The sequence below is a fragment of the Prunus avium genome, chromosome 1 (genome assembly GCF_965620075.1).
Source record: "Prunus avium chromosome 1, drPruAviu1.hap1.1, whole genome shotgun sequence".
NCBI classification, from domain to species: domain Eukaryota; kingdom Viridiplantae; phylum Streptophyta; class Magnoliopsida; order Rosales; family Rosaceae; genus Prunus; species Prunus avium.
Window position 1 is genome coordinate 45,434,892 of NC_142284.1, and position 26,150 is coordinate 45,461,041.

Sequence of the window (26,150 nt, forward strand, 5' to 3'; positions counted from 1 at the left end):
CATTTGGGTTTGCAGGACAAGTAGTTGGATCTTTAGCGTAATCGAGAAAGTGCTTACGGGCCTCTTCCCGTGCTCTGGAGTTTTGAAAGCATGAGGTTGGGCTTTTCACTTTTAATGTGATAAATCGACTTTGGGCTTTTTTAATTAAAAAATCAACAACAACAAAAATTTGATACAAGCAATATTATACTTTAGGATTAACTACAATAAACCTTCTAACTTATGGAGGTCATTACAAACTTATCCCAACCTTTAAAGATCCGTTTGACCAGTACCCCAACTTCATGGAACCTTACAAAATACACCCTCTGTTAAAAAAACTGTTAAAAATTATATAGTAAATTGAGCTTAAACCCTCAATTTCTTTCTGGCCATCATTTACAATGTTCCCATATTCAACCTCTACCCCAGATTCAAATGTGGGTTTCTGTGGAGCGACAGAGGAAAGGAAGAGAGAGAAAGAGACAGGGAGAGAGTGGGTTCGCAGGGGGTTGGTGGGATGGTTCGAGGGTTTGTTGGGTTAATGATTGGTGTGGGGGGGTTTGGGATGATGGGGCATGGAGAAGGTTGCAATGCGGGTGGGGTTGGGTATAGCTAGGTTTGTGTCGAGACGAGGAGAGCGAGAGATGGGGAGGGATAGAAAGAGACTGGGGGAGAAAGAACAATACGGAGAGAGAGAGAGAGAGAGAGAGAGAGAGAGAGAGAGAGAGAGAGAGAGAGAGAGAGAGAGAGAGAGGGTTTGGAGAAGGGAGGTTGGGGGACTATTGGGGTGGATGTGGCCAAGGATTAAAATATCGGCCGTGCAGATAATATCGGGCCTCCAATTTACGGATATTTCGGGGGATTATCATTATCGTTTTAGGTATCGGGAAAAAATCAACAAAAATGACATATATAGGAATTGAAACACATAATTTTGGTGTAAAACTTTTATAGATGTTATGTATATTATCAATGAATGTATTGAACAAATAAAACTCAAAATTTACTAATAATAAGATATACATATGATGAAATATAAGTGGTATGTAATGCGCGTTAATGAAAAGTTTGAAAATAAAATGTTGATTAGAATGAATAAACTATGCATAAATCCATAGTTTGCTTAAACATTGGATTACAATTTAGATAAGCGCCCATCTACATAAATGAAGAGCTCCTATGAGGTTTAAACAATGAGGAACAACTATCTAGATTCATACAATAGTCATACCAAGTCATGTAACCCGAGCAGTTTGTAAGCCATGTTTGAACATGGTGCACATAGGCCTCTCTTGAGCTCCCTACTGTCCTCCCATATATGGGATATTAGGATTAACCCAACTAGTAGGTCCATAATCTATTTCATCATCTTGAGCTCCATAACTAGTTACACTATAATCAGACTTGACATAACTGTGGCCTTCATAAGATTCATTTGAGTTAGTACTAGGTCTAGTTCCTATGTTTATAGATCCAAAACTGATCATTATGTCCTCTTCAGATGGATTGGAGGTATGTGGGCAGTGGACTGTGCATAGATTCTTTATATTAATAAATTATAGTGTTCTGGGCAAGGATTAGCTATTTTTGGATTTCAATTTGCTTCAATTACCTTCAAAACTTTTGAATTTATTTTGGGTTCTGTTATGGGTATCGGGAAATATCGGGGATATCGGCAAAATATTAGGGATATTGCACTTATCGGAGATATATCGTCGATACAGGGGAAGATATGGCCTTACCCCCCAATATCGGTGTCGACAGTTGAAAATACCAATATATCGGCAGATATATCGGTGTATCGGCCGATATTTCAATCCTTGGATGTGGCTGGGTGATGGGGTGGGGATGATAAGATGAGGTGCGGGTGGTGTGTGGGTAATCTCGTTTTTTATTTTTTTGGTTACTTTTAAAAAAATTTAAAAAATTCTTGTATTCATATGATTTTGGATTTAATTAAATTTGCATTTTGAATTCTGTTAGGAATGAATTTTGATTTTGTTTATCTTTGAATTTAGATGGGTTCAATCCAACTATGGGGGTTGGGTTCTTTTAGAACACTTCCACCCATTTGCTATGGCAAAGGGTAAGGGGAGGCAATGACTGTTACTATTCATGTGAATTGTGACAGCCCTTGCAAAAGGCAAGGTGTGTTTCCACCCATTGTCATGGTAAAGGGCAAATACTATTCACTTTAACTTATTTTTATTTTTTTATACTTAAACGATTAATTTGGATAAGATTTTCAGTTGCCATGTGTCATTTTTTTATTATATAAAATTCTCATCTCATATTTCGGATAAATTTTCGAATAAGATTTTCCGATAAAATTTTCAGATAAAATTTTCAGATAAGATTTTCGATTGCCACGTGTCCATATTTATTATAAAATTCACATATCAAATTTCAAATAAAATTTTCAATTGCCACATGTCCATATTTATTATAAAATCCACATCTCACTCATCATACAATTGAATACCTACTCACTCATCATACAATTGAAATACTCCTGATCCTCATAGTCCGACACAATCGAGTACAAGGACGATTCGATCATTGGCGAAGGCGGTGTTCGGTTCATTTTTACACATGATTTTTCATGTTATTCACCCACTATTTTGAGTTAGTTCTTGACATTTTATAGCTTTTTACTTCCTTTTTGTGTTTTCTTAGATTTTACCTTGGTTGGAATGAAAATGAGCTAAAAGTGCTTTATTAGTTATAAATTTTGTTTTTGTTCATTTTCGTAGGTCAACTTCTTGGCCTGGGATCAACATGCTCTGGTGCTCGGATGAGGTCATGATCTTCATGAGACCTGTTCCAATGGATGTTAACTACAACATATCCAAATTTGAGCTCCATTGGACAAGTATTGCCTATCCAACCAATCCAGCATGTTACCACAGCTCTGGAAATCCGGAATTGGCCAGCTTTTACCTCCATTGTGTCATCTTGATTATTCTTGTTACCATAACACTTGGTAACAAGAATTTACCTTAGTAGATGAGATATTTTCTGAAGCATTTGGCATCTTTGTGAGGACAAGGCTTCATTATTTGCAAGGGGACAAGAAGACAATGGGTGAAGACTTTGCATTAGAATACTAAAAGTAAAGCTGGAAAGGAGGAGAGAGGGAAGCAAAGGGAGTGTAATCTGATATTGGAGAGGCTTTTCAACGGGGGTATTGGATTCATTACATCATTCCACAATTGAGGAGGAGATTGGAGAGCAAAAAAGCTAAGGAAGGAAGGAGAGGGAGGTGCAGCCGCAGGAAGAAGGGGGAAGACTTCCACCATTGAAGACTTCAAGCTTTCATCATTTCCAAATCTGTAAACTCTTTCTAGTTATATTTCGAATTTGTGTTTGAAATGATTATGAGGAACTAAACTCCATAGCTAGGGCTTAGGTTAAAGCCCTAAACATGATTACCTTATTGTTTTGATGCTTGAGTGTATGAATTTCTAGATATTGTTGATGAATTCCAATTCACCAAATTAATCTATCCTTGATGTGTGTTTTTCCTTGGTTGGCCATCTTTGAAAGCATGCTTCTTGAGATTGTTGGGATTATGTGTATCTTCATGTTATCCTAAGCAATAAATGGATGAAGTAAGAATCATCCATGTGATTTGGTTTCTTGAATACCTAATGTAAACACCATGCTATTAGGATTCTTGTGATGTTCATATTCTCTTTGAACTTAATGGGTTCTCCTTGTAATTGAATCGAAGTACGAACCATACCTAGGTTCGGTTATGGGGAGGGCACAAGTATTGTAGCACGAACCATGCACTTTACGTATATTAGAGAGAATCAATGCGTCTTGAGCCACGACCCATGGTCTTGATTGCGAACATCTTCATCAACACGTTTAGAGTTCATCACTTGAGTATCCATGAACATTGGTAGAATTGTTTAGGGTGGATTCCAAAACCCTAGTGTTTGTTACATCTTGATTCCACTCTTTGATAATTCATCTCTGCCATTCTCATTTAATTTCAAAGTCCATTTACTTTCATGCAATAGAAATAGGTCACTTCAAACAAATCAAACCCCCCCCCCCCCAATGTGTGTGTGAGTTGCGTGTTTGACACGTTATGTGTCTTTGTTACTAAATTTTATCTGTTTCCGTAATTGTTTTGGACCTTTGGTCCACGTTGTGTTCTTGCATTTTCTGTGCTGAATCCAACCGTATAAAGAACGTGAATTTTGGACGTACGGTTGGAAAGTTATAGGCAAAACACTGGACAGAGGTCGAAACTGAAAAACAGAGAAACGAATCTGCCAAAACGACCGGTCGTTACTGTTTAGGCGACCGGTCGCACATGAATCTGTCCAAAAACGACCGGTCGTCACTGTTCACGACCGGTCGCACTGTTCACTGTTCACGGCACTGTTCACTGTTCACGGCACTGTCCACAGGTGATAAAGTGGTGATAAAATGGCGATAGAAAATGCTGTTTGTGTTTTTGTTTAGTTTTCTTGTGTTGTTTCATTTCTTTTACACTTCTTTACTCATTTTTAGTTTCCATTTTGCATTTGTGCATTTGTGGTGTGTCAATTAAGTGTTCTTTACGTACTCAAATTAGAACTTATAGGAAGCCGACAAGTTCTTCGTGGGATCGACCCCGTACTTACATAATCTATACTTCAATAGATTCGTGCACTTGCGGGTATTTTTAATTGGTTGTTTGCACATTAATTTGTGTCCTCTTAGGAATGCAACAATTTTTGGCGCCGTTGCCGGGGAACTGGCACGGTTGCTTATATGTTTTGTTTGAGTATGTTTAGGGTACTTAGTTTTATTTTTGTTTATTTATTGTTGTTTCATTTTATCTTGATTTGTTTTTGTTTCTTTTTCTTATAGGAACATCCGACGAGTCACCTCCACCATCACCAATGGCAGCTGTTCGGTTCATTTTTACACATGATTTTTCATGTTATTCCCCTTTTATTTTGAGTTAGTTTTTGACATTTTATAGCTTTTTACTTCCTTTTTGTATTTTCTTAGATTTTACCTTGGTTAGATTGAAAATGAGCTAAAAGTGCACTACTTGTTATAATTTCTGTTTTTGTTCATTTTCGTAGGTCAACTTCTTGGCCTGGGATTAGCATGCTCTGGTGCTCGGATGAGGTCATGATCTTCTTGAGACTTGTTCCAATGGATGTTAACTACAACATATCCAAATTTGAGCTCCATTGGACAAGTATTGCCCATCCAACCGATCCTGCATGTTACCACAGCTCTGAAATCCGAATTTGGCCAGCTTTTACCTCCTTTGTGTTATCTTGATTTTCTTGTTACCATAACTCTTGGTAACAAGAAGTTACCTTAGCTTTGAGATATTTTCTGAAGCAATTGGCATCTTATTGAGGACAAAGCTTCATCATGGCAAGGGGACAATGGGCTAAGGCTTTATCAAAGGTGGTAGTTTAATATTAAAAGGTAAAAGCTGGAAATGAGGAGAGAGGGAAGAGAAGTCAAAGGGGCAATCTGATTTGGGAGAGCTTGAAACGGGAGAGATAGAGGATTCTATCATTCCAGACAACTAGAGAGCAGATTTTGGAGATTTGGAGCTAGGAGAAAGCCAAGGTGCAGCCAAGCAAAGTGGAGAAGAAAGCTTCCACCATTGATGACCTTGAAGCTTTCATCATTTTCTCAAAATCTGTAAACTCTTTCTAATTTTATTTTGATTTTATTTTGAGTTTGTATTTGGAATAAGTATGAGCAACTAAACTCCATAGCTAGGGCTTAGGTTGAAGCCCTAAACATGATTACCTTATTGTTTTGATGCTTGAGTGTATGAATTTCGGGATATTGTTGATGAATTCCAATTCACCAAATTAATCTATCCTTGATGTGTGTTTTTCTTTGATTGATCACCTTTGAAAGCATGCTTCTTGAGATTGTTGGGGTTATGTGTATCTTCATGTTATCTGTTAAGCTCATAATTTCATACATATACATGCCCAATTTACTTACTTCTTTTGCTTAGTTTCTTATAATTTTGAGTTATTTGCCTCCCTTTGTGTGTTTTGTAGGCCAAAAGAGCAAGAGAGCATAATTCATGCAATTCATGCATGTTAAGGCCTAATTTGGATGAAGAGAAGAAGAGCTTAAAGACAAACTCATTTTGGCTACAGCCCCCTGCCAGTCCAGTTCCGTAGGTCATATTGCAAGCTTTGTTTCAGCAACCTACATAGCTCGGATGAGGCAACATTCTTCATGAAAGTTGTTCCAATGGGTGTGTACTATAACATAACCAAAATTCAGCCCCATTGGATAAATCTGGAGTCCGTCACCTAGCAAACACAGAACCATGCTCAGGATGGATTTTGTCAGCGAGCAAACTGAGTTAGCAATTTGTTTCGGCCTTAACTTCCTCCTCCGAGCTTGGATTGGGCCAATACTTGTGTGGTTGGATCATACACATTCTGAACTTCACAATGGACATCTTAAAGTCTTCATTTGATTCAGCCTAGCCCAAGTTGTAAGCCCTTGAAGTTGCTGGTCATGCTGACCTCAGGATGAGCTGGTTGGAAGCTTGGTCATGGTGAGCTAGGCATGAGCTATTGTAGCTGGTTGGAAGCTTGGTCATGGTGACATGAAGATGAGCTAGGGCTGCTGGTGGGATTTATTGCTGAAGTGCATCAACCAATTCAGATTTTATAATGCAAGTGTTGTATGCATTAGTGAAGTGCATCAACCAATTCATCTTTTATAATGCAAGTGTTGTATGCATTAGCCATATTGAATTCAGATTTGTCACTCCCCTCTCCCTATAAATACCACATCCATTCCACATTCAAGACACAACAAATCCTGAGATTCACAACCCCCACAATTCACTCCAACCATCCTCAAACACTCCAACAATCACCAAAACAACTCCAGCAAACCTCTCTTCCATTTCCCTACGAATTTCATCTTCCTTAGCCATCACCACTCACTCAAACTCATCCCAAATCACCTCCATATCCTTCATACATCTTTCTAGAAGTGGGGAAGCTCTTGGAGAAGCATTAGAAGTGGAGAAGCACTTGGAGAAGCCTTGGACACCACAAGAACTTCAGAAAAAGGGTTTTTCTACTCTTATTGTATTCATTATGTTTTCTCATTTCTGTTCAAGTCTCTTTTCCATTATGAGTAGCTAAATCCATAACTAGGGCTTCGATGTAACCTAACATGAATATTCTGGGTTTATAAGTTTGGAGTTTCAAGTTTGATTCATGATTCATGTTCTTATTCATTATGCTTATAAGTTAACATGCTTGTTTGAATGATTGATCACCATTAGAACTTGTTTGTTAACTATCTTGGTTTGAATTAAGAGTATACACCATGCTTTAATTCGAATTGAACTATGAATAGGAAGAGTATGTATGGACATTCGACAACAGGGATTAGATACATACTTGGTTGTTTAAAATGTTCTTCTATGCTTAATGGGTTCCTAATGCTTAATTTTAGGTTAGACAACAAATGATCAAATTAGGGAATTAGGAACACAAGGTTAGGACCAAACACCATGGCCTAATCATACTTTAGCTAGAATCAATCTTTGAATCTGAATTAGACTTGTTACTTGAATCTTTATAACCCAGAATTGAATTGTTATGGTGATTCGAATGCCCTAGTCTCAAAATCTGTTTTCCAACTCTTAAAACCACTCTTTGTTACATTTGTTTACTTGTTTTTGTTTGCAATTTCATTTTGCTTCTTTTGTTCAACAATCACAACCACTCTTGTTTTAAATTCTGTTTTAGACATAACCTCCTACTTTCTTGAATTTGGTAATCTAAGTACATAACTAGTTTTAACTTCTCAGTCTTCGTGGGTACGACCTCGTACTTGTCTTGCTATACTACTAATTGCCCCGTACAATTGCGAGTTAACATATTATTAACAACATTATCCTAAGCAATAAATGGATGAAGTAAGAATCATCCATGTGAATTGGTTTCTTGAATACCTAATGTAAACACCATGCTATTAGGATTCTTGTGATGTTCATATTCTCTTTGAATTTAATGGGTTCTCCTTGTAATTGAATCGAAGTACGAACCATACCTAGGTTCGGTTATGGGAGGGCACAAGTATTGTAGCACGAACCATGCACTTTACATACATTAGAGAGAATCAATGCGTCTTGAGCCACGAACCATGGTCTTGATTGCGAACATTTTCATCAACACGTTTAGAGTTCATCACTTGAGTATTTATGAACATTGGTAGAATTGTTTAGGGTGGATTCCGAAACCCTAGTGTTTGTTACATTTTGATTTCACATCTTGATAATTCATCTCTGCCATTCTCATTTAAATTCGAAGTCCATTTACTTACATGCAATAGAAATAGATCACTTGAACCAAATCAAACCCCCCCCCCAAATGTGTGTGTGAGTTGCGTGTTCGACACGTTATGTGTCTTTGTTACTGAATTTTATTTGTTTCCGTAATTGTTTTGGACTTTTGGTCCGCGTTGTGTTCTTGAATTTTCTGTGCTGAATCCAACCGTATAAAGAACGTGAATTTTGGACGTACGGTTGGAAAGTTATAGGTCGAAAACTGAACAGAGGTCGGAATTGAAAAACAAAGAAAAACGATTCTGTGAAAAATCGACCGGTCGCTCGTGTCTCAACGACCGGTCGCTCTTTTAGTCAACGACCGCTCGCTAGTCAGTGTTCACGACCGGTCGCAAGTATCAAACGACCGGTCGCTCATCATATAATTCTGAAATTTCGATTCTGTAAAAAAACGACCGGTCGCTTTACATCCAACGACCGGTCGCTGGTACTGTTCACAGCACATTTTCTTCTTTTGTTTTGTTTGTTTCTTTTACATTTCTTTACTCATTTTTAATTTCCATTTTGCATTTGTGGTGTGTTAAATAAGTGTTCTCTTTGTACTCGAATTAGAACTTATAGGAAACCGACAAGTTCTTCGTGGGATCGACCCCGTACTTGTATAATCTATACTTCAATAGACTCGTGCACTTGCGGGTATTTTTAATTGGTTGTTTGCACATTAATTTGTGTCCTCTTAGGAATGCAACAGCAGCCGCAACTGAAATTGTGGAACTTACTATGCAAGATTACTCCAATAAATTTGTGATGGAGGAAGCAAATGCTTTTGGCTCATTTCAGAATGAGTTGACTATGAATGAATATTTCCAACAAACATACAATCCGGAGTGGAGAAATCATTCAAACTTCTGGTGGACCGACAATCCAAATTTTCAACAAGGGTCATATCAACCATATCAAGGCCAACATAATACTTGTCCACCTTATGGTCAACCCCAATATTATAATCCACCACCACTTAGTCAATCTCACCAACCACCTCAAGGACCAACTTTGGAAGAAATTGTTGCTTCAATGGTTAGAAACACAGATAATTTCATCATGCAGAGGAATGACACCCACATGCAGAGGAATGATACCCACATGCAGAAAATGAATAAGGCCATTGCCAATCTAGAAAATCAAGTGGGGCAAATTCCTATAGCTTTGAGTCAAAGGGAAGTTGGGATGATGCCTAACCAAACAGTGATACCAACCGGGCATGAGCATGTTCAAGCAGTTACCTTGAGAACTGGTAAGGTAATTGGTGAAATTGATGGTTCTAAAAATTTGATTCATAATGTTGATGACATGCAGGTTGAACAAGTGACTGAGCCTAAAGAAAAGGATGAAAGCAACAAAGAGAAAGATAAACAAGCAGCTTCTTCATCCGAATGGATCCCAAAGCATGAACTTGCAAGAAGGGCAAGAAAGGAGAAGGTAAGTCGTGAACCTATTGATGAAGAAATCTTATGTGCTCCTTTTCCTCACAGGCTTATGAGTTCCAAAAAAATTCAACATGCCAAGGACATATTGGAAACTTGTAGGAAGGTGCAAGTCAACATTCCTCTCTTGGAGGATCTTTGTACCAACAAGAGGAACTTCAAAGATGATGAAACAGTTGCACTAACGGAAGAGGTTTCTATTGTTTTGCAAAGGAAGCTTCCTCCCAAGTTGGAAGATCCAGGAAGTTTCACAATTCCATGTGTAATTGGTGATAAATTGTTTGAGAAATCTTTAATTGATTTAGGTGCTTCAATTAATCTAATGCCTTATTCTGTTTTTGAAGTACTAGAGGAAGACAAGCTGAACATCCATGTTCCAAGCACCAATCACATGTTCAATGCCATCATTTCTACTCAAGTGAGAAGGCCACTCAATCCTAAATATGTGCCTCATCCATCCAATCCACGTATTGAAGAGCGCTTAAAATTGCTTTTGAAATCTACTCATGCGCATAAAAAGAAAAGAATACGAAAGGGGTTGATTAGATGGCAAAGAGATTTGAAGAAACTTCATGTTCGGCACAAGGAGGCGATTGAACCAAAACCCCCCAAGTGACCATAGTATGTTGGAAGTCCGACAAAAGACTTTAAACTTAGTGCTTCTTGGGAGGCAACCCAAGGTGAAGAGAAGAAGTTTGTTGTCATCCTAATCGCTTCAAAGTGGAGTTTCTCTAGACTCAAACTTTCTTTTATTTTATTTTATTTTATTTTATTTTATTTTGAGTTAGGGTTCCAAGCCAACCAAGGTAAAGTTTCGTTTTTTTTTTTTCCTTGTTCTTTCTCTTTGATTTTCTAACTCTAATTGTTTTTCTTATTACTTTTTCTTGTTTCTAACTTGTTTTTCTTTTGAATTGTGGCATATTTGTGCATAATTGTGGTTAATATTCTGGCATTGTGGTTATTTTTTTTTGGTATAATTGTGGCATATTATAAGTTTGGGAAGTGTTTTCAATTCATTAATGCACAATCAGAATTGGGCGTGAATGCTTCTTCTATTTCAAAACATGTGATTACATACACACTAGTGAAAATGCGTACATTAAATTCCTAATCACATGTTCATTGTTGCATTCTGCGCCACCAGAGGCTTCTGCTAATTGCCTCTGTCTGTTCTTGCTTGTAGGATCTGCAGCAGCTCTACATGATCTTCATTCCTTTTTTGCAGCATCTCTACATGCTGGTTGGCACTGTAGAGCCGCTTCTGCAGGTCCGCCACCAGAGCTTTCAGGGCCGCCACTTCCTCACTCAGTGCCCCGCACTCCCGTGTTCTCGCCAGTAGGCGCATGCCCAAATTTGTGGCCGAGACCGCGTTGAGCATGGTTAGGTTGTGGGACTCGTCCACTGCCATCTGGTCAGACCTCTGCGCCACATGCAGATGATCTGCAACTGTAAGTCTGCTGACAGTCATGCCCTATGTTGCACCGACACTCCAAACTGCTGGAGTGTCGGAGTGTCGGACACGCCGACACGGCTCCGACATGCGTTGGACACGGTCAACGGCTGGGACACGGTCAAGACACGGCTCCGACACGGTCAAGACACGGCAGTAGAGCTGGCAAACGGGTCGTTTTAGCGGGTTCCGGGTCGTTAACGGGTTGACACGAACACGACCCGTTAAGTTAACGGGTGACAAATACTAGACCCAAACACGACCCGTTACAATTCGCGAATATCCGACACGACCCGTTAACCCGTTAAGAATAAACGAGGAAAAAAAAAAAAAAAAAAAAAAAAAAAAACATCAAAGCACAGCTTCTCTACCCAGCTAGCCAACACCTTCTCTGTCCTTTTTCCCCCAAACCCCAACCCTAACCTTTCTTCCCTCTTTCCCTTTACATTTCAATCTTCTCACCCCAAAATAGTATATATCTCTCTCACAAATATATTAAAACCCAACAACAACAGAAACTAAGGAAAAAAGAAAATTCAATCTGTGGAACTCGACCCAGATACCTCCTCCTTATTCCCTGGCTGACTCTGGTGGCTGGGCTCGTTGGTGGACTCTAGTGGCTGGGCTGACGGAGTCTGTTGAGTGGAGAGAAGCAGAGAAGAAGAGAAGAAGAAAAAAAAAAGAGGAAGAGCTGGAGGAGTCTGTTGAGTGGAGAGAAGAAGAGAAGAAAAAAAGGAGAGGAAGAAGAAAAGGAAAAAAAGGAAAGAAGAAAAGGACACGGAAAGAGAAAGCTAAAGCGGAAAAGGTGAACTCACCCAAAAAAAAAGAGGAAAAGGTGAAGAAGAAAAGAAAAGAAATTTTGCAAAATTACAAAATTAACCTCCCTAACGGGTGTAACGGGTTCACCCGTTTTCGACCCAACACGACCCGTTAGCTTAACGGGTGGCTAACGGGTTCACCCGTTTTCAACCCGACCCATTAAGCTCAACCCAAATACTGATAATTTCGTGCGAATTCGTGTCGTGTTAACGGGTCGTGTGCAATATTGCCAGGTCTACACGGCAGGGACCAGATTGAAATTTTGAAAATAAAAGTTGGGGTCTAAATGTGATTTTTGAAACTTTAGTGGACTGATTTGAAATATTTTTAAAAAGATGGGTTAAAAGTGGAAAAAGACTTTTTTAAACCTAAATGAATCCCACATTTTTCCCTTTGTTTTCAAATTCTTTTTTTATGTTCTCTATCTCTATTTTCTTTTCTTATCTCCCTCTTCACAGCAGTAGAAGAGTTGAATTTGGTGGTGAGGTGAAGATTTTTTCTTTTTTTCTTTTTTTAAGAGAAACACAACAAGAATGACGATTCTTTCTTGCAAATCGTGACCAAGAAGGATGATTCCTTCTTGCAAACTCAGGTTAGGCTTCACAGATTTTTAATTTTGTTTCTCTGTTGTGTTTTTTGTATGTGGGTATTTTGTATGATTGTCATGCCCTCCGGCAATACTGCCCTACGCGGCACCACCTCAGAGAAGTTTGAGGCCGAGCCATGATGGTATGAGGAGTTTGGGAAGATAGGGTTTGGAGGAGCCCGTGTCTGGGCATTTGGTGGTGCAAGCGACAACTCAAGGTTAAGGTCATCAACAAGCATATCTGGGGATGCCATTGATTTTTCTGTCTGGGCTTTTTGATGGTTTTTCTTGAGTTTGCAGGTTGAAATGCAGGATGCTCCTTCTTTCAACCGAGAAGTGGTTTAAATAGCCATATGCTCATAAGGGAGCCGACACCACTTTGCATTTCCTGCGCAATTTGCGGTTGCGTCCGGTTAAAAGGGGAAGCATTTCTACTTTCGCTTTGCTTTCTTTTCCTCCCTGTTTTCTGGTGCATTATGTTTTGATTTCTTTTCAGTTTGTCGTTTTTGTTTTATTTCAGTTGGGGAAGTGTGATTTGTGTCTTTTTCGTTTGTCGCATTCCTTTTATTCCGGTTTGGGGAAGTGCGTTTTGTTTTTCTTCTTTGTCTTTTGCAACTTTCTTTTCTTTTTATTTCCGGAAACGAGAAATTAAAAATTAAAAATAAAATAAAATAAAATAAAATACACGGAAAGGGCAAAGACAACCAGGCACACCACTAATACATTAGAAATTATTCTTTCACAGTGCTCGGTGTCTCGGCCATTGGACCTTTGAGCTTAGCCCTATGGCTATCCTCTTCCGGGGCTTCACGCACAGCCTCTTGGGGCTCATCACTCGAGCTCCCAAAGATCGCACTCTTAGCTTGAGCGTACCTACTCTCGCGATCTGTTTTCTTGCGTTTACCCGGTTGGTCCAGGTCCTCCAGCTGCTTTCTCATGTCATGGGCGTAAACACTTACCATCTTTGAGAGATTTTTGTTCTCTTCCCGCAACGCCTCCAGCTGGTGTCGATTCACCTCCACTATCCTTGCCCTTTCCCTTTTTAAGCTTTTAATAATACTCTGGCATTCTTCCACCATACTTCGCTCCGCCGCCAACTGACCTCTCAGCACCTCCACCTCATGGGACTTCGCAAGTAGGCGATGACCCACACTTGCGACTGTTGCGGTGCTTTGCACGCTTAGTGCCAGAGCATCGCTCACGACCCGGTTGTCATCCCTTGATCCCAGCACCCGTATATCCTTGGGAGTTACTAGATTTCTAGCAACTCCAAGGGCAACATCGTTGTCCAGCAGTATCGAGTCGTTCACTGTCACGTGCCCCCGTGCAGAGGCAAAGTAGGGCATTCACACTGGTGCCACTGCTTGGCCCCGAGTCTGAGTCGGTGGAGCTAGGTTGAGATCCAGCGAGAATGGGTAGGAAGAAGCCATTTGAACTTTCTTTTCTTTTGTTCTTTCTTTCCTCTGTTGTGTGTTTCTACGTTTGTGTGTTTTTCCCCAACTCTTTCTCTTCTTCTTTTATAGAGTTAGTTTTTACATAACCCTAGCCACTGCGCTTCTGCGTTTTGCGCGGCCCTTACGGCCTATCCCCTTAGGTCACCTCACCTGGTCCCCAACCCCTTTAATTACAGTTCCGCCTTTCAACGTTTTTGAGAAACGAAAGTCGTCACGCCTTCCTATGAAGCCAATAATTCTGGCTTGGGACCGTGAGAGAGACCTCTGCTTGTCGACACGTCTCTCACTTTGTATACCGTGACTCACAGGTGCCGAGACTTCAGGGCCCACTTTTTCTATTTTACTGAGTCCTCGCTCTTTGTGCTTCTGACTTGGTTTCTTTGTTTTATTTACTTTCTTCGCTTTTGGGCTTTCGTTTGGGTTGGGCTTTCTTTTGGTTTGTGCGTTTCTTTGGATTGGATTTCTGCGTGCGTAGGACTATTGTTAGGGCTTACTGTTTGGTTTTGTTTTGTTTTGTTTTGCAACCGTGTTGTAGTTGTTTTTCTTGTTTGTTCTTGTATTTACTTGCTTTATTCCCTTTATTTCTTGTTATAACGTTGTTGATGCCTGAATTCTTTAACATTGAGGACAATGTTTGTTTCTAAGTTTGGGAAGGGATAGCAAGTCTTTTTCGTTTCACTTAAATTCTTACTTTCTTTTATTTTGTTTTGTTTTCTGTTTTGAGTCTTTTTTGTTCTTAAGTCACTTTCCGGACATATATGATGAGATTGTGATGAATGTTTAAATGACTTGATTGAAAATGAATGTTTAAAAAAAAAAAAATTTGTTATTCACTAAATGGCATCGTTCTAGCATGATATGTTTGAAACCCTCTTCGCACTTGCCATTTGTTTCATAATTCTCTAGTTGAGGGACTTGCATGATCCAAAGAATTGTATCAAGCATGAATTAGACTTGTATAACCATATAATGTGAGCTTTGAGCCTTGTGCTTCAATTCATGAGTGTTATACACATATTCTTACTTTTCTTGTCATCTGAGTTGTTGTTTGATCTCATTATTCATTGATTTGGTTGAGCACTTAAAAGTCACTCATTCTTGTGCAATTTGATTACATGACATTTGAGAAATGATATTAAGGCCCTCTTTGGACCGTTTGTGCCTTTCAAGCTAACCCTATGCATGCTTAAGCATGATTTTTCATTGTTAACCACCTTGAGCCTATATGTATGCATTTTCTTTCAAGTAACCAGTTATTACTTCTAGCCTTAGCCCGAAAAACAAGAATTTACCTTTCTAAGGAACTCGTGAGCTTTAATTTAGATGTGTTTTTCATGCTAAGTTTGGGAAGGGTTATTACTTTTAAAAAAAAAAAAAAAAAAGAATACTTCACTAAAAGGGTGAAAGAAAAGAGAAAAGTTGTGGTTAAGTGGCAATGGTCTCAAATTCAATTCCATGTTTCTTGGTTGTTCGAATGGAAGGAAGGAGTGTGAATCATAATTAGTGGAGGTATAAGGCTTTGTGGTCTTTTTGATCACCAAAAAATGAGTGAAAATCTCAAGCGTGATGTTTCAAAATCTTTTAGTCAACGATTATATGCTCTTACATTGTGAGTTCCTTGGACTTTGTTGTATCCATATCCTTCATTTCTTACTCACCTTGCACCCTTAGCCCCATTACAACCTATAATAAAGACCTAAATTGATCCTAAATGTCATGTGGTTGATTTGCACACATTTTTCAGCTTTTAAGTGTTTGGCATCCTTCTTGAGATCATTTTCATGCATGTTTTTCATCTTGCTAATTTTGAGTTAAGTCCCTTATGGTTTAATTCTATTCTCATATTTACTATTGAATGTTGCATTGTAACCCTCTTCCGAGTGATTCATTTGTGAGAGGATAACTTTGGTGAGATTTGAAGTTACATTTGTGCTTGGTATGATTTTTGAAGTTGTGTGAAAACTGAAATTGGAGAATGAGTTTCATTTGGCCATCACACTACTACATTTGAGCATGTTGTGTTCTGAACTTTGCCGCCTTGTGACTAATGTCTAAACTGAGTTTTTCTTGTGAAAACTTTTGAGTCGTTTGCATGAGTCGCTCTCTCTTTGGAAAGTGTTCGGAAAGTTTGTTTCGAGTCTTGTTTTAGTTTCTGTTTTGCTCGAGGACTAGCAAAAGATAAGTTTGGGAAGTTTGTTCGGTTCATTTTTACACATGATTTTTCATGTTATTCACCCACTATTTTGAGTTAGTTCTTGACATTTTATAGCTTTTTACTTCCTTTTTGTGTTTTCTTAGATTTTACCTTGGTTGGAATGAAAATGAGCTAAAAGTGCTTTATTAGTTATAAATTTTGTTTTTGTTCATTTTCGTAGGTCAACTTCTTGGCCTGGGATCAACATGCTCTGGTGCTCGGATGAGGTCATGATCTTCATGAGACCTGTTCCAATGGATGTTAACTACAACATATCCAAATTTGAGCTCCATTGGACAAGTATTGCCTATCCAACCAATCCAGCATGTTACCACAGCTCTGGAAATCCGGAATTGGCCAGCTTTTACCTCCATTGTGTCATCTTGATTATTCTTGTTACCATAACACTTGGTAACAAGAATTTACCTTAGTAGATGAGATATTTTCTGAAGCATTTGGCATCTTTGTGAGGACAAGGCTTCATTATTTGCAAGGGGACAAGAAGACAATGGGTGAAGACTTTGCATTAGAATACTAAAAGTAAAGCTGGAAAGGAGGAGAGAGGGAAGCAAAGGGAGTGTAATCTGATATTGGAGAGGCTTTTCAACGGGGGTATTGGATTCATTACATCATTCCACAATTGAGGAGGAGATTGGAGAGCAAAAAAGCTAAGGAAGGAAGGAGAGGGAGGTGCAGCCGCAGGAAGAAGGGGGAAGACTTCCACCATTGAAGACTTCAAGCTTTCATCATTTCCAAATCTGTAAACTCTTTCTAGTTATATTTCGAATTTGTGTTTGAAATGATTATGAGGAACTAAACTCCATAGCTAGGGCTTAGGTTAAAGCCCTAAACATGATTACCTTATTGTTTTGATGCTTGAGTGTATGAATTTCTAGATATTGTTGATGAATTCCAATTCACCAAATTAATCTATCATTGATGTGTGTTTTTCCTTGGTTGGCCATCTTTGAAAGCATGCTTCTTGAGATTGTTGGGATTATGTGTATCTTCATGTTATCCTAAGCAATAAATGGATGAAGTAAGAATCATCCATGTGATTTGGTTTCTTGAATACCTAATGTAAACACCATGCTATTAGGATTCTTGTGATGTTCATATTCTCTTTGAACTTAATGGGTTCTCCTTGTAATTGAATCGAAGTACGAACCATACCTAGGTTCGGTTATGGGGAGGGCACAAGTATTGTAGCACGAACCATGCACTTTACGTATATTAGAGAGAATCAATGCGTCTTGAGCCACGACCCATGGTCTTGATTGCGAACATCTTCATCAACACGTTTAGAGTTCATCACTTGAGTATCCATGAACATTGGTAGAATTGTTTAGGGTGGATTCCAAAACCCTAGTGTTTGTTACATCTTGATTCCACTCTTTGATAATTCATCTCTGCCATTCTCATTTAATTTCAAAGTCCATTTACTTTCATGCAATAGAAATAGGTCACTTCAAACAAATCAAACCCCCCCCCCCCCATTGTGTGTGTGAGTTGCGTGTTTGACACGTTATGTGTCTTTGTTACTAAATTTTATCTGTTTCCATAATTGTTTTGGACCTTTGGTCCACGTTGTGTTCTTGCATTTTCTGTGCTGAATCCAACCGTATAAAGAACGTGAATTTTGGACGTACGGTTGGAAAGTTATAGGCAAAACACTGGACAGAGGTCGAAACTGAAAAACAGAGAAACGAATCTGCCAAAACGACCGGTCATTACTGTTTAGGCGACCGGTCGCACATGAATCTGTCCAAAAACGACCGGTCGTCACTGTTCACGACCGGTCGCACTGTTCACTGTTCACGGTACTGTTCACAGGTGATAAAGTGGTGATAAAATGGCAATAGAAAATGTTGTTTGTGTTTTTGTTTAGTTTTCTTGTGTTGTTTCATTTCTTTTACACTTCTTTACTCATTTTTAGTTTCAATTTTGCATTTGTGCATTTGTGGTGTGTCAATTAAGTGTTCTTTACGTACTCAAATTAGAACTTATAGGAAGCCGACAAGTTCTTCGTAGGATCGACCCCGTACTTACATAATCTATACTTCAATAGATTCGTGCACTTGCGGGTATTTTTAATTGGTTGTTTGCACATTAATTTGTGTCCTCTTAGGAATGCAACAGGCGGTTCCACCGGATCACGTCGTGGGGGAGTATTTTCCTTCGAAGGACGTAATAGTGCCATTATTTCTGACACGGAACGCACCAAGGGAACCAACTGTGGGCATTGTTCACTTGAGGAGCCATGTGTAATGGTTTTCCTTTTTTTTGTTTTACCTTGAATAATCTATTTAAAAAATTAAATTGAAAATGCAAGAAAAAATAAAAAAGAATGACATTAAATTGAATAAAATGATAATTAATTTTTTACCTCGTCACCAAGATTTTGACCTCTTTGATTGTTTGTCCACGATCCTCTGGCTTCGATGGAAGATGCCATAAGATGGTGAATAAAAATGAAAATTGAAAGTGAAGAAATTTTTGTGTAGAAAGTGAAAAATAATATAAGGAGAAGAAAATGTATGAAGATTTGGTGTTGAAAGTGAACAACATTGGTAGGTATTTATAGGAAAAAAAATCCCGATTTTTTTATAAAAAAAAGGACAACCAATTGATTTGAGGAAAAAAAACGATTGGAGTGACCAGAACGCGCCACGTGGCGTGTTATAGTTGGCGGACACCAACATGAAATTTGAATTTATGTGCGCTGATGTCAGTTGCCTTTGGGCTTGAGCTCGGGCTAGTTTGGTCTGCGAGCTGGCCTGGTTACGTGGGACCCGCAGCTTGCTAGGGCAAGCTTGGCCCACTGGAAGCTCTCACCTAGGCTTGGGCCATGTCCTGCCCTGGCTAGGGGCAACCAGTGGAAGGGCTCTTATGTGTGTGCATCAATGGAAAGATAGGGAAAGAGACACACAGAGAGAAAGAGAGGATTGGGTTTGTGTTTGCAACAACAGAGATGGAGGGAAAGAGATGGGGAGAGAGAAAGGAAGAGAGATAAAGAGAGTTGGGATGAAGGGGAATGGTGTGGGGCTGAGGGAGAAGTTGAGAGACAAGGGTGGGTAGGTTTGTTTTATTTTATGTAATTTAATTTTTATATTATTTAATTGTTTTAAATATTTGATTTTAAGGTTTTAAAATAATTTAAGAATACAAGATTTTTTTAATTAGTTTTTTACCCCACGTGGCATCCACATAAAAATAAAAACTTGACATATATTTGACACATAAGCATTTAATGGAAAAACTGACAGATTCACTAACAGAGAGTGTATTTTGAAAGGTTCCGTAAAATTGGGATACTGGTCAAATGGTTCTTTAAAGGTTGTGTATGAGTTTGTAATGACCCCCCTATAGGTTGGGGGTTTACTGTAGTTAATCATGTACTTTAATATATCTAATCTAAACTATCAGATGGACAAAGTTTAAGTGGGGAGCACATCCGCTCTATCTAACTTGACTAATCCATATATGCTTAAAAAGAACGAATTTATGTAACGAGGATGCAGGAGAAACACATTCTAAGAACATTCGACCAAAAAATAAAAGAAATAAAATTCTAAAAACATTAGATTACAACAAGATGCAGGAAAAACACTTGTGTGAAATGATCCTCTACCAATCACGGCATGCCACGCGTTATAACTTTTTCACTTGATAATTTATGATTCGATGAAAAAGCAAAATAATATTATTCCCGTTTCGCACAAATTTTTCTACAAGATGATGGGCACCAACAGATAATGAGGATTCATACAAATTCTTGCAGTCAAATTGTTGCCAACCCATCTATGTATCATTCTCGTGAGACTTATTTTCAGTTTCTTTATTTATTTATACTTAATCTAAATTATATATTTAAGGGGTGATTATATAACGAGGGTAATACAGAATTTTTTCCGCATGGTAATAAATGTGAAGCGATGCCAATGGCCATAAAGAAAATGAGAAAATGAAGCATCCTACGAGATCTTCTTCATCACCTGGAAATAAAATTAGGGGGAAGGTAGCTACTAGCTAGTACCATTGTTCAAGCATTCGAAATGCTTTAATTTTTCTGTTGATTCCCTTGAAAAATTTAATATATAATTAAATTCATAGCTAGAGACATGACATGATGATGGTGATCATCCTTCAACGACCATGAGATTGCAGGCCTGCTTCTACTTTGGCCATCAAAAAGGCACTAGTCAAACTCGATATAGTTATAGCACTACCAGTAAAAAATTAATAATTATATAATGAGGTTTTGAATGGTTTGGTCAGCCACTGGGATCACTACTAGAAAATTGAGTAGAAGCCACCGCATCTAAATTGTCGCCATTGCTGATGTAATAGCCACAATTACTGTACATCTATGGCACCAAATATACGGCCACGATGTATTTGTGGCTGAAAAACAATTAGACGTGGATATTGAGACAAAATGTTACTTATTTTTTAATTATTACACATAGCCACGGCCCACGGTCAATGTCTGATGTCAATTCGTCCCCTCGATCTTTATTTATAGATCACTCTTGCAAGAAAAAAAAAAGAGATAAATATTATATTATTAAGATATTTAGTTGTGATAAAATAAATAGATGAACACATTTATTTTCTAATCAAATGGTTGAAAATTTTAAAATTTTGTGTAGAGATAATTATGAAGCAAGATCACTTGAAAATTAGAGGGTGGGATCAATAAAATGCAATGTAGAAAGAGTCTCCTCTAGCTTTCATTGAGAAGAACACCAATAACACGTTGAAGTGCACCACCACTCTAAGTTTTGCACTTTATGCTCATCTCCGCTTTGACCATTGCTCCCTTGCATTCACTTTTGCCCTTTGTCAACTTTGTAGGTTCTAGAAGTAATCTTGTATTTTCATGCGATGAGCTGAGGACAAAGCAAAGTGATGAGTGGTGGCCAACTTGCAAGTACTAACTCCTCCACCAATATTTCGCATTCAACAATTTGGTGATCATTCTATAGATCATTTCAGAAATGGAGAATATATTTAGTTTAGTCATTCCTCATGAATCATGATGATTTTCAGTCATTCTAGCTACCGACTGTACTGAGGTTATTTTTTAGAGATATTTAGTCATATACTTATTCTTAGCACTAATAATATAGATAAACTATACATCATTTAATTTATATAAACAAACCCAAAAAAACCTCAAAAAATGACAGCTTACCATATTGAATTTTATTTTGATTATTAAATTACTTTGATGTCCTATTAAGTGTTTTGAGTTTTTTTTATATAAGTTTTTGGGGTTGGGTTTGTTTTAAGAAATCAATGACGTTTTGTAATTTAAAAGAAGTTAAAAGCCTTTTCGTTATGTTGTAAATGGATTTTGGGCGTGTTTCTAAAGTCCATTTCATGTATGTTTTTTTTTATTTATAATTTGAGCTCCTATATCGGGTGTAATAGTGAATCTCCATTTTTTTTAACTTCCCATTTATATATATATTATGTAAAACTTTTTTTTTCGTCGTATTTTAGGATATTACATTTTCCGTACTTTTCAACAAATAATATGTATGCTTACTGTTGGGGGTTGACGTAAAATAAAAGAGTCATATCTGTCTCTTCTCCAATAGATTATGTGATAGGAGGAGAGAGATAAATTTATTTCACGTACATTCATTCTCCCAACCCAAGAAAGAGATCGAATGGAAATTTATGGTAAAACTTTAGTTCCCCTTGTTACTCTAGCTCATTAGCTGTTGAACAATTTGAAGCAGCTAGGAACTTTAACTGGTTGTTCTTTTGCATGTGATTAGACTTTTGGGATGGGTTTCAGTTCTTTTACAAGAATTGAAGAAAGTCAGATCAGAAAGAGTGAACTGTTGACTTTCCAAAACACAACCCACTATTTACATACATATCTTGATGCTCTGTAGCAATTAACGTCTTAATTTTGATGTTAGATTGAGTTCATATATCTTCTAACTATACGAATAACACATCAAAGTATTCTTAGAATAATAATTTCGAGAGATGAGTTAAGTCATCGTATTGTATCGTATGCATTTGGTCATCAGCTGATTAACACAAATATGTATGCATTATGCAAATGTGAAGTAGTAACTATTAATTAGGCCACAGCTGAATCTTAATCATAAGCCTAAAGCCATAATACAAGATAGTTGCTTCCCATTCTTTTGAGAAGATATAAACTTAACATGCATGCAGTGAGGCTGTTTTTTTCTTTTTTCTTCTACACTATAACTATCACATTGACAGCAAGAAAATATGAAATATAAAGTAATCTTATAGTTCATCTATACAAACATCCTCTATATGTTGGTGTCCAATAGTCTGATCCTGTATTCTCACGATAAACCTGAGGTGTGCATGAAATAGGCACCAAGCAAAGGCCTTTGTTCTTGAGGTCAACCTTTGCATCTCCCTTGTGATCTTTTCTATCGGTCGCCCATGGATCCTAAAACCACCAACACTAATTGATTAGCATATATACAAATTATAATATATATATATCATGTGTGTATGTATATGTATACGCGTGTACATACCTTGTGTGAATTTGTCTTCAAATAAGGGCTATTCAATAGCTGCAAAATCATGGAAATGTAGCTTAGAGGATGTAACAATCTGGAAATACTATTTTCTTCGAGCGTAAATTTGCAACAAGAGATTCCCAAACGAACTATTAAACAGAAAGATTATATATGATATATAATATACCACATGCACTTGGTCTTGCAGGAACTTGATGTACTGAATCGCTTCATATAGTACAGATGCAGTATCAGTCTGAAAATTAAACTAAATATAATGAATATATATGATGATGAATTATGAAATAGAGAGTGTGAAAAACAAGAATTAATCCAGTTTAAATGAAAATAATAATTAGCAGGTTGTACATGTGTGGCTGATTTCTACTAACCTTTCCAAATGGAGACACGATTTGTTGAAGGGCCGTGATCCTGTCCCCGAGCTTGACTTTTGGTGCCTGCATCTGTCGATTCAATTTGTAAATTAACAATTCAAAAGGCAAAAGTTAATATTATTATATCCGAATTAATTAACAAAGATGAAGCATGATTTCTTTTGTCCTTTGCCTTTTTCTTCTGTATAGAGTACCTTTACAGATGATGAAACTGTAGAAGTTTCTTGCTTAGGCTTTTTCAAGACTGTTTCTGATGATGTGTCGTCCGTTCTTTTCTTCTTTCCTTCATTTGCAATACCTTGTCCTCTTCCACCACTCACTCTTGTCTGCGTGTTATGCAAAGAAATTGAAATTCATTAAAGGTAAATTGACTTTAAGAATAAATTAATCACTTAATTAATTGAGCTTACCGAGGAAGCTTGCTTCTTAGAATACTGATCAGATAAGTTGGAAGATTTGAAACAGGGCTTGGGTGCATGAATATCAACCAAGGCCGACTTGTTGCCTAATCGGCTACTAAAAGATATAACATCTGCAAAATTTCTGGCACCGGCACTCGTAGCACCGCATGAAGAATAAGAATCGGGCAAAATTGATCCATTTCCATACAAGTACTTGCCGTTATGGTGATCTGCAACCATTGCGTTAACGTTGTTGAGGCCAATCTGATATTCAATGCCATTAGTATTATTACCAAACGACGGTGTTATTCCATGTATAGCTCCTCCTCCTCCTCCTCCTCCTGCTACGCATGCAGCCTCAACCTTGCTACCATAACATGGAAATAAACTCGATCCGGAGTTTCTATTTGTAATATTATTATTTCCCATCTGAGCATCACATGAAGTCGAATCGTTATTGATGAACGCTTGCGGCTTCAAGTAGTGATGGTGATCATGATCCATAACTAGCTGTGGTTCTGGGGGCGCAATGGACCAGGTGTTCACCATATTTGACAACTTGGTTAACCTTTCGTTCTCAATATTAACATTATTATTCATGTTGTTGTTCTCCATAAACCCTCCATTTAATTGCTTCTCGAAACTGTTGAAATTATTCGATGCAGCTGAGACGTACTTTGTGAACTCCCAAGTACTGTTGTCCAGTTTCTTCAAGTAGTCGCAAGCAGGTTCATACATGACATGATCAGTTGACAAGCTCTTGGACGACAGCGCATCGAGAAAATTCTCTCCAACATCATGATCATTGTGGTGTAAATCATTGTTTCCATTAACGCTTCTGCATGCATGGTTCAACCTTAGACATCAATCGATTATCACATATACAAGTTAACCTCTAAGTTTTTATATGAAATCAATATCACACTTTTAATTACTAGCTGCCCTTATTATATGAAACTATATATTATATAGAAAATTTGTCTACTTACAAGAGAACATGGTTCCAAATATGATTGTCAGAAACCTGCTCTCCGTTGATCATATCGTTGTTGGGAGACGCAGAACGCTGATCAGCAACCTGCAGTCTGCGAGAGGAGTCAACGCTAAGGCTTGAGTGGTTGGAGGCATTGGTAAAGGAAGTGCTGGAGATTGAAACATCCTGGTCAACATCATCACAATTATTAGAAGAGTTGGAGTACTTCTGGTTTGGCTGCTGCTGCGGCGGCTGCGGCTGCCATGGGTTGATACCCAAGTTGCTCCATGAAGAGAGCTGAGAGCCTGCTGCCCCTGCAGCTGCAGCTGCATGGAGATCCCACCAGTTTGGTTGTGCTAGCTGTGGAGAGGAAGAAGAGATTGCAACACAAGAAGTACTTTCTCTGCATTCTTCGGCCATTTTTCTGAACTTCAATAATCTTTCAGTCGTTCTTTTTCTTTTTGTAAGTGAGTAATTAATGGCGGTGGACTGGAGATGCTGTGTGTGTGTATGTATGGTTGGTGGTGATTTTAATTGAGCTAGTCTTGTATTGCTTTAATTCTGAGCAGCTGGTGGTGGAGGGTTTGGAAATAATTTTTCTCATGGGATTGGATTGGAGATATATATGAATATGAATATCCGTTGGGTGGTGACGTACGGGGTTGTAGGTTTTATCAAATCAATTATAGGGGAGACAATAAAATATGCACCCTCAGTATTTCCACTAACGTTCGTGGGCAATTATTAATTTATATACGGACATGGCTATCTGGGCCACCAATACCCCCAGACAGACCCAGAGTTTGGTTTAGTTTAGGGTTTCTTCTTAATGCCCTTCACTTATACAATACAAAGGGAGGAGTTTGGTTTAGGATTAGGGTGGAAGCCTGCGTTGCATGTATCTCTCTATTTATTTCTTTATTCACTAGCAAGCAAAATACCACATTCTTTTCGTATGGATAAGAAGCATGACATGACACTACTCACTCGTAAGCAAAATACCACATTCTTTTTTCCTTTTTTTCAGGTAGAATCATTATTTTATGAGATATTTAGTCATATATTCATTTTTAGCACTAATATTATAAATAAACCCTACACCATTTAGTTGCTATAAACAAACTAAAAAAACTCAAAAAGTGACAGCTGGCCCCCTATTGAATTTAATTTTAATTATTAAATTACTTTGATGCCCTATTGAGTGTTTTGGGCTTTTTTATGAGGTTTTGGGGTTGGATTTGTTTAAAAAAATCAATAACAGTTTTGTAATCTATCTATATATATAAAGCAAAAGGCAGAGAATGGTGAAACATTCAAAATACCAGAAAATGCCCTTGGTTAATGCAAACATTAAGAATTGAAATTATTAATTAAGTGAGGATAATATGGTAAATTTACACTTTTTCATATTAAAAAAATTTAAAATTAAAAGAAAAATCAGATAATGGATCCTCTTTTTATGGAACGCAACTACCCATTATCTTTTTTAATTCTAAAATAAATTTATTTTTTTCTTTTAAAAAGCCTCTCGCAGGCGCGGATGCGCATGCAGAGAGGCTAGTTTAAAATAAGTTAAA

At 37.9% G+C, this 26,150-nt stretch overlaps 1 protein-coding gene across 2 annotated transcripts; it reads right to left on the minus strand.

The window, feature by feature from the left end:
• Nucleotides 1-22,301: 22,301 nt before the first annotated feature.
• Nucleotides 22,302-25,265, minus strand: LOC110762705 (uncharacterized). Of its 2 annotated transcripts, XM_021965376.2 has the most exons (7): nt 24,590-25,263; nt 23,610-24,438; nt 23,394-23,525; nt 23,197-23,268; nt 22,992-23,060; nt 22,820-22,858; nt 22,305-22,728 (listed from the first exon to the last, which is right to left on the minus strand). In XM_021965376.2, the coding sequence occupies exons 1-7, from the start codon at nt 24,991-24,993 to the stop codon at nt 22,564-22,566; spliced, it is 1,710 nt and encodes a 569-aa protein (XP_021821068.2). In that variant the 5' UTR covers nt 24,994-25,263; the 3' UTR covers nt 22,305-22,563. The 2 variants fall into 2 exon arrangements, with proteins under 2 accessions (XP_088103201.1, XP_021821068.2); XM_088247075.1 differs by lacking the exon at nt 22,992-23,060 and having other exon boundaries at nt 22,302-22,728; nt 24,590-25,265.
• Nucleotides 25,266-26,150: the final 885 nt, after the last annotated feature.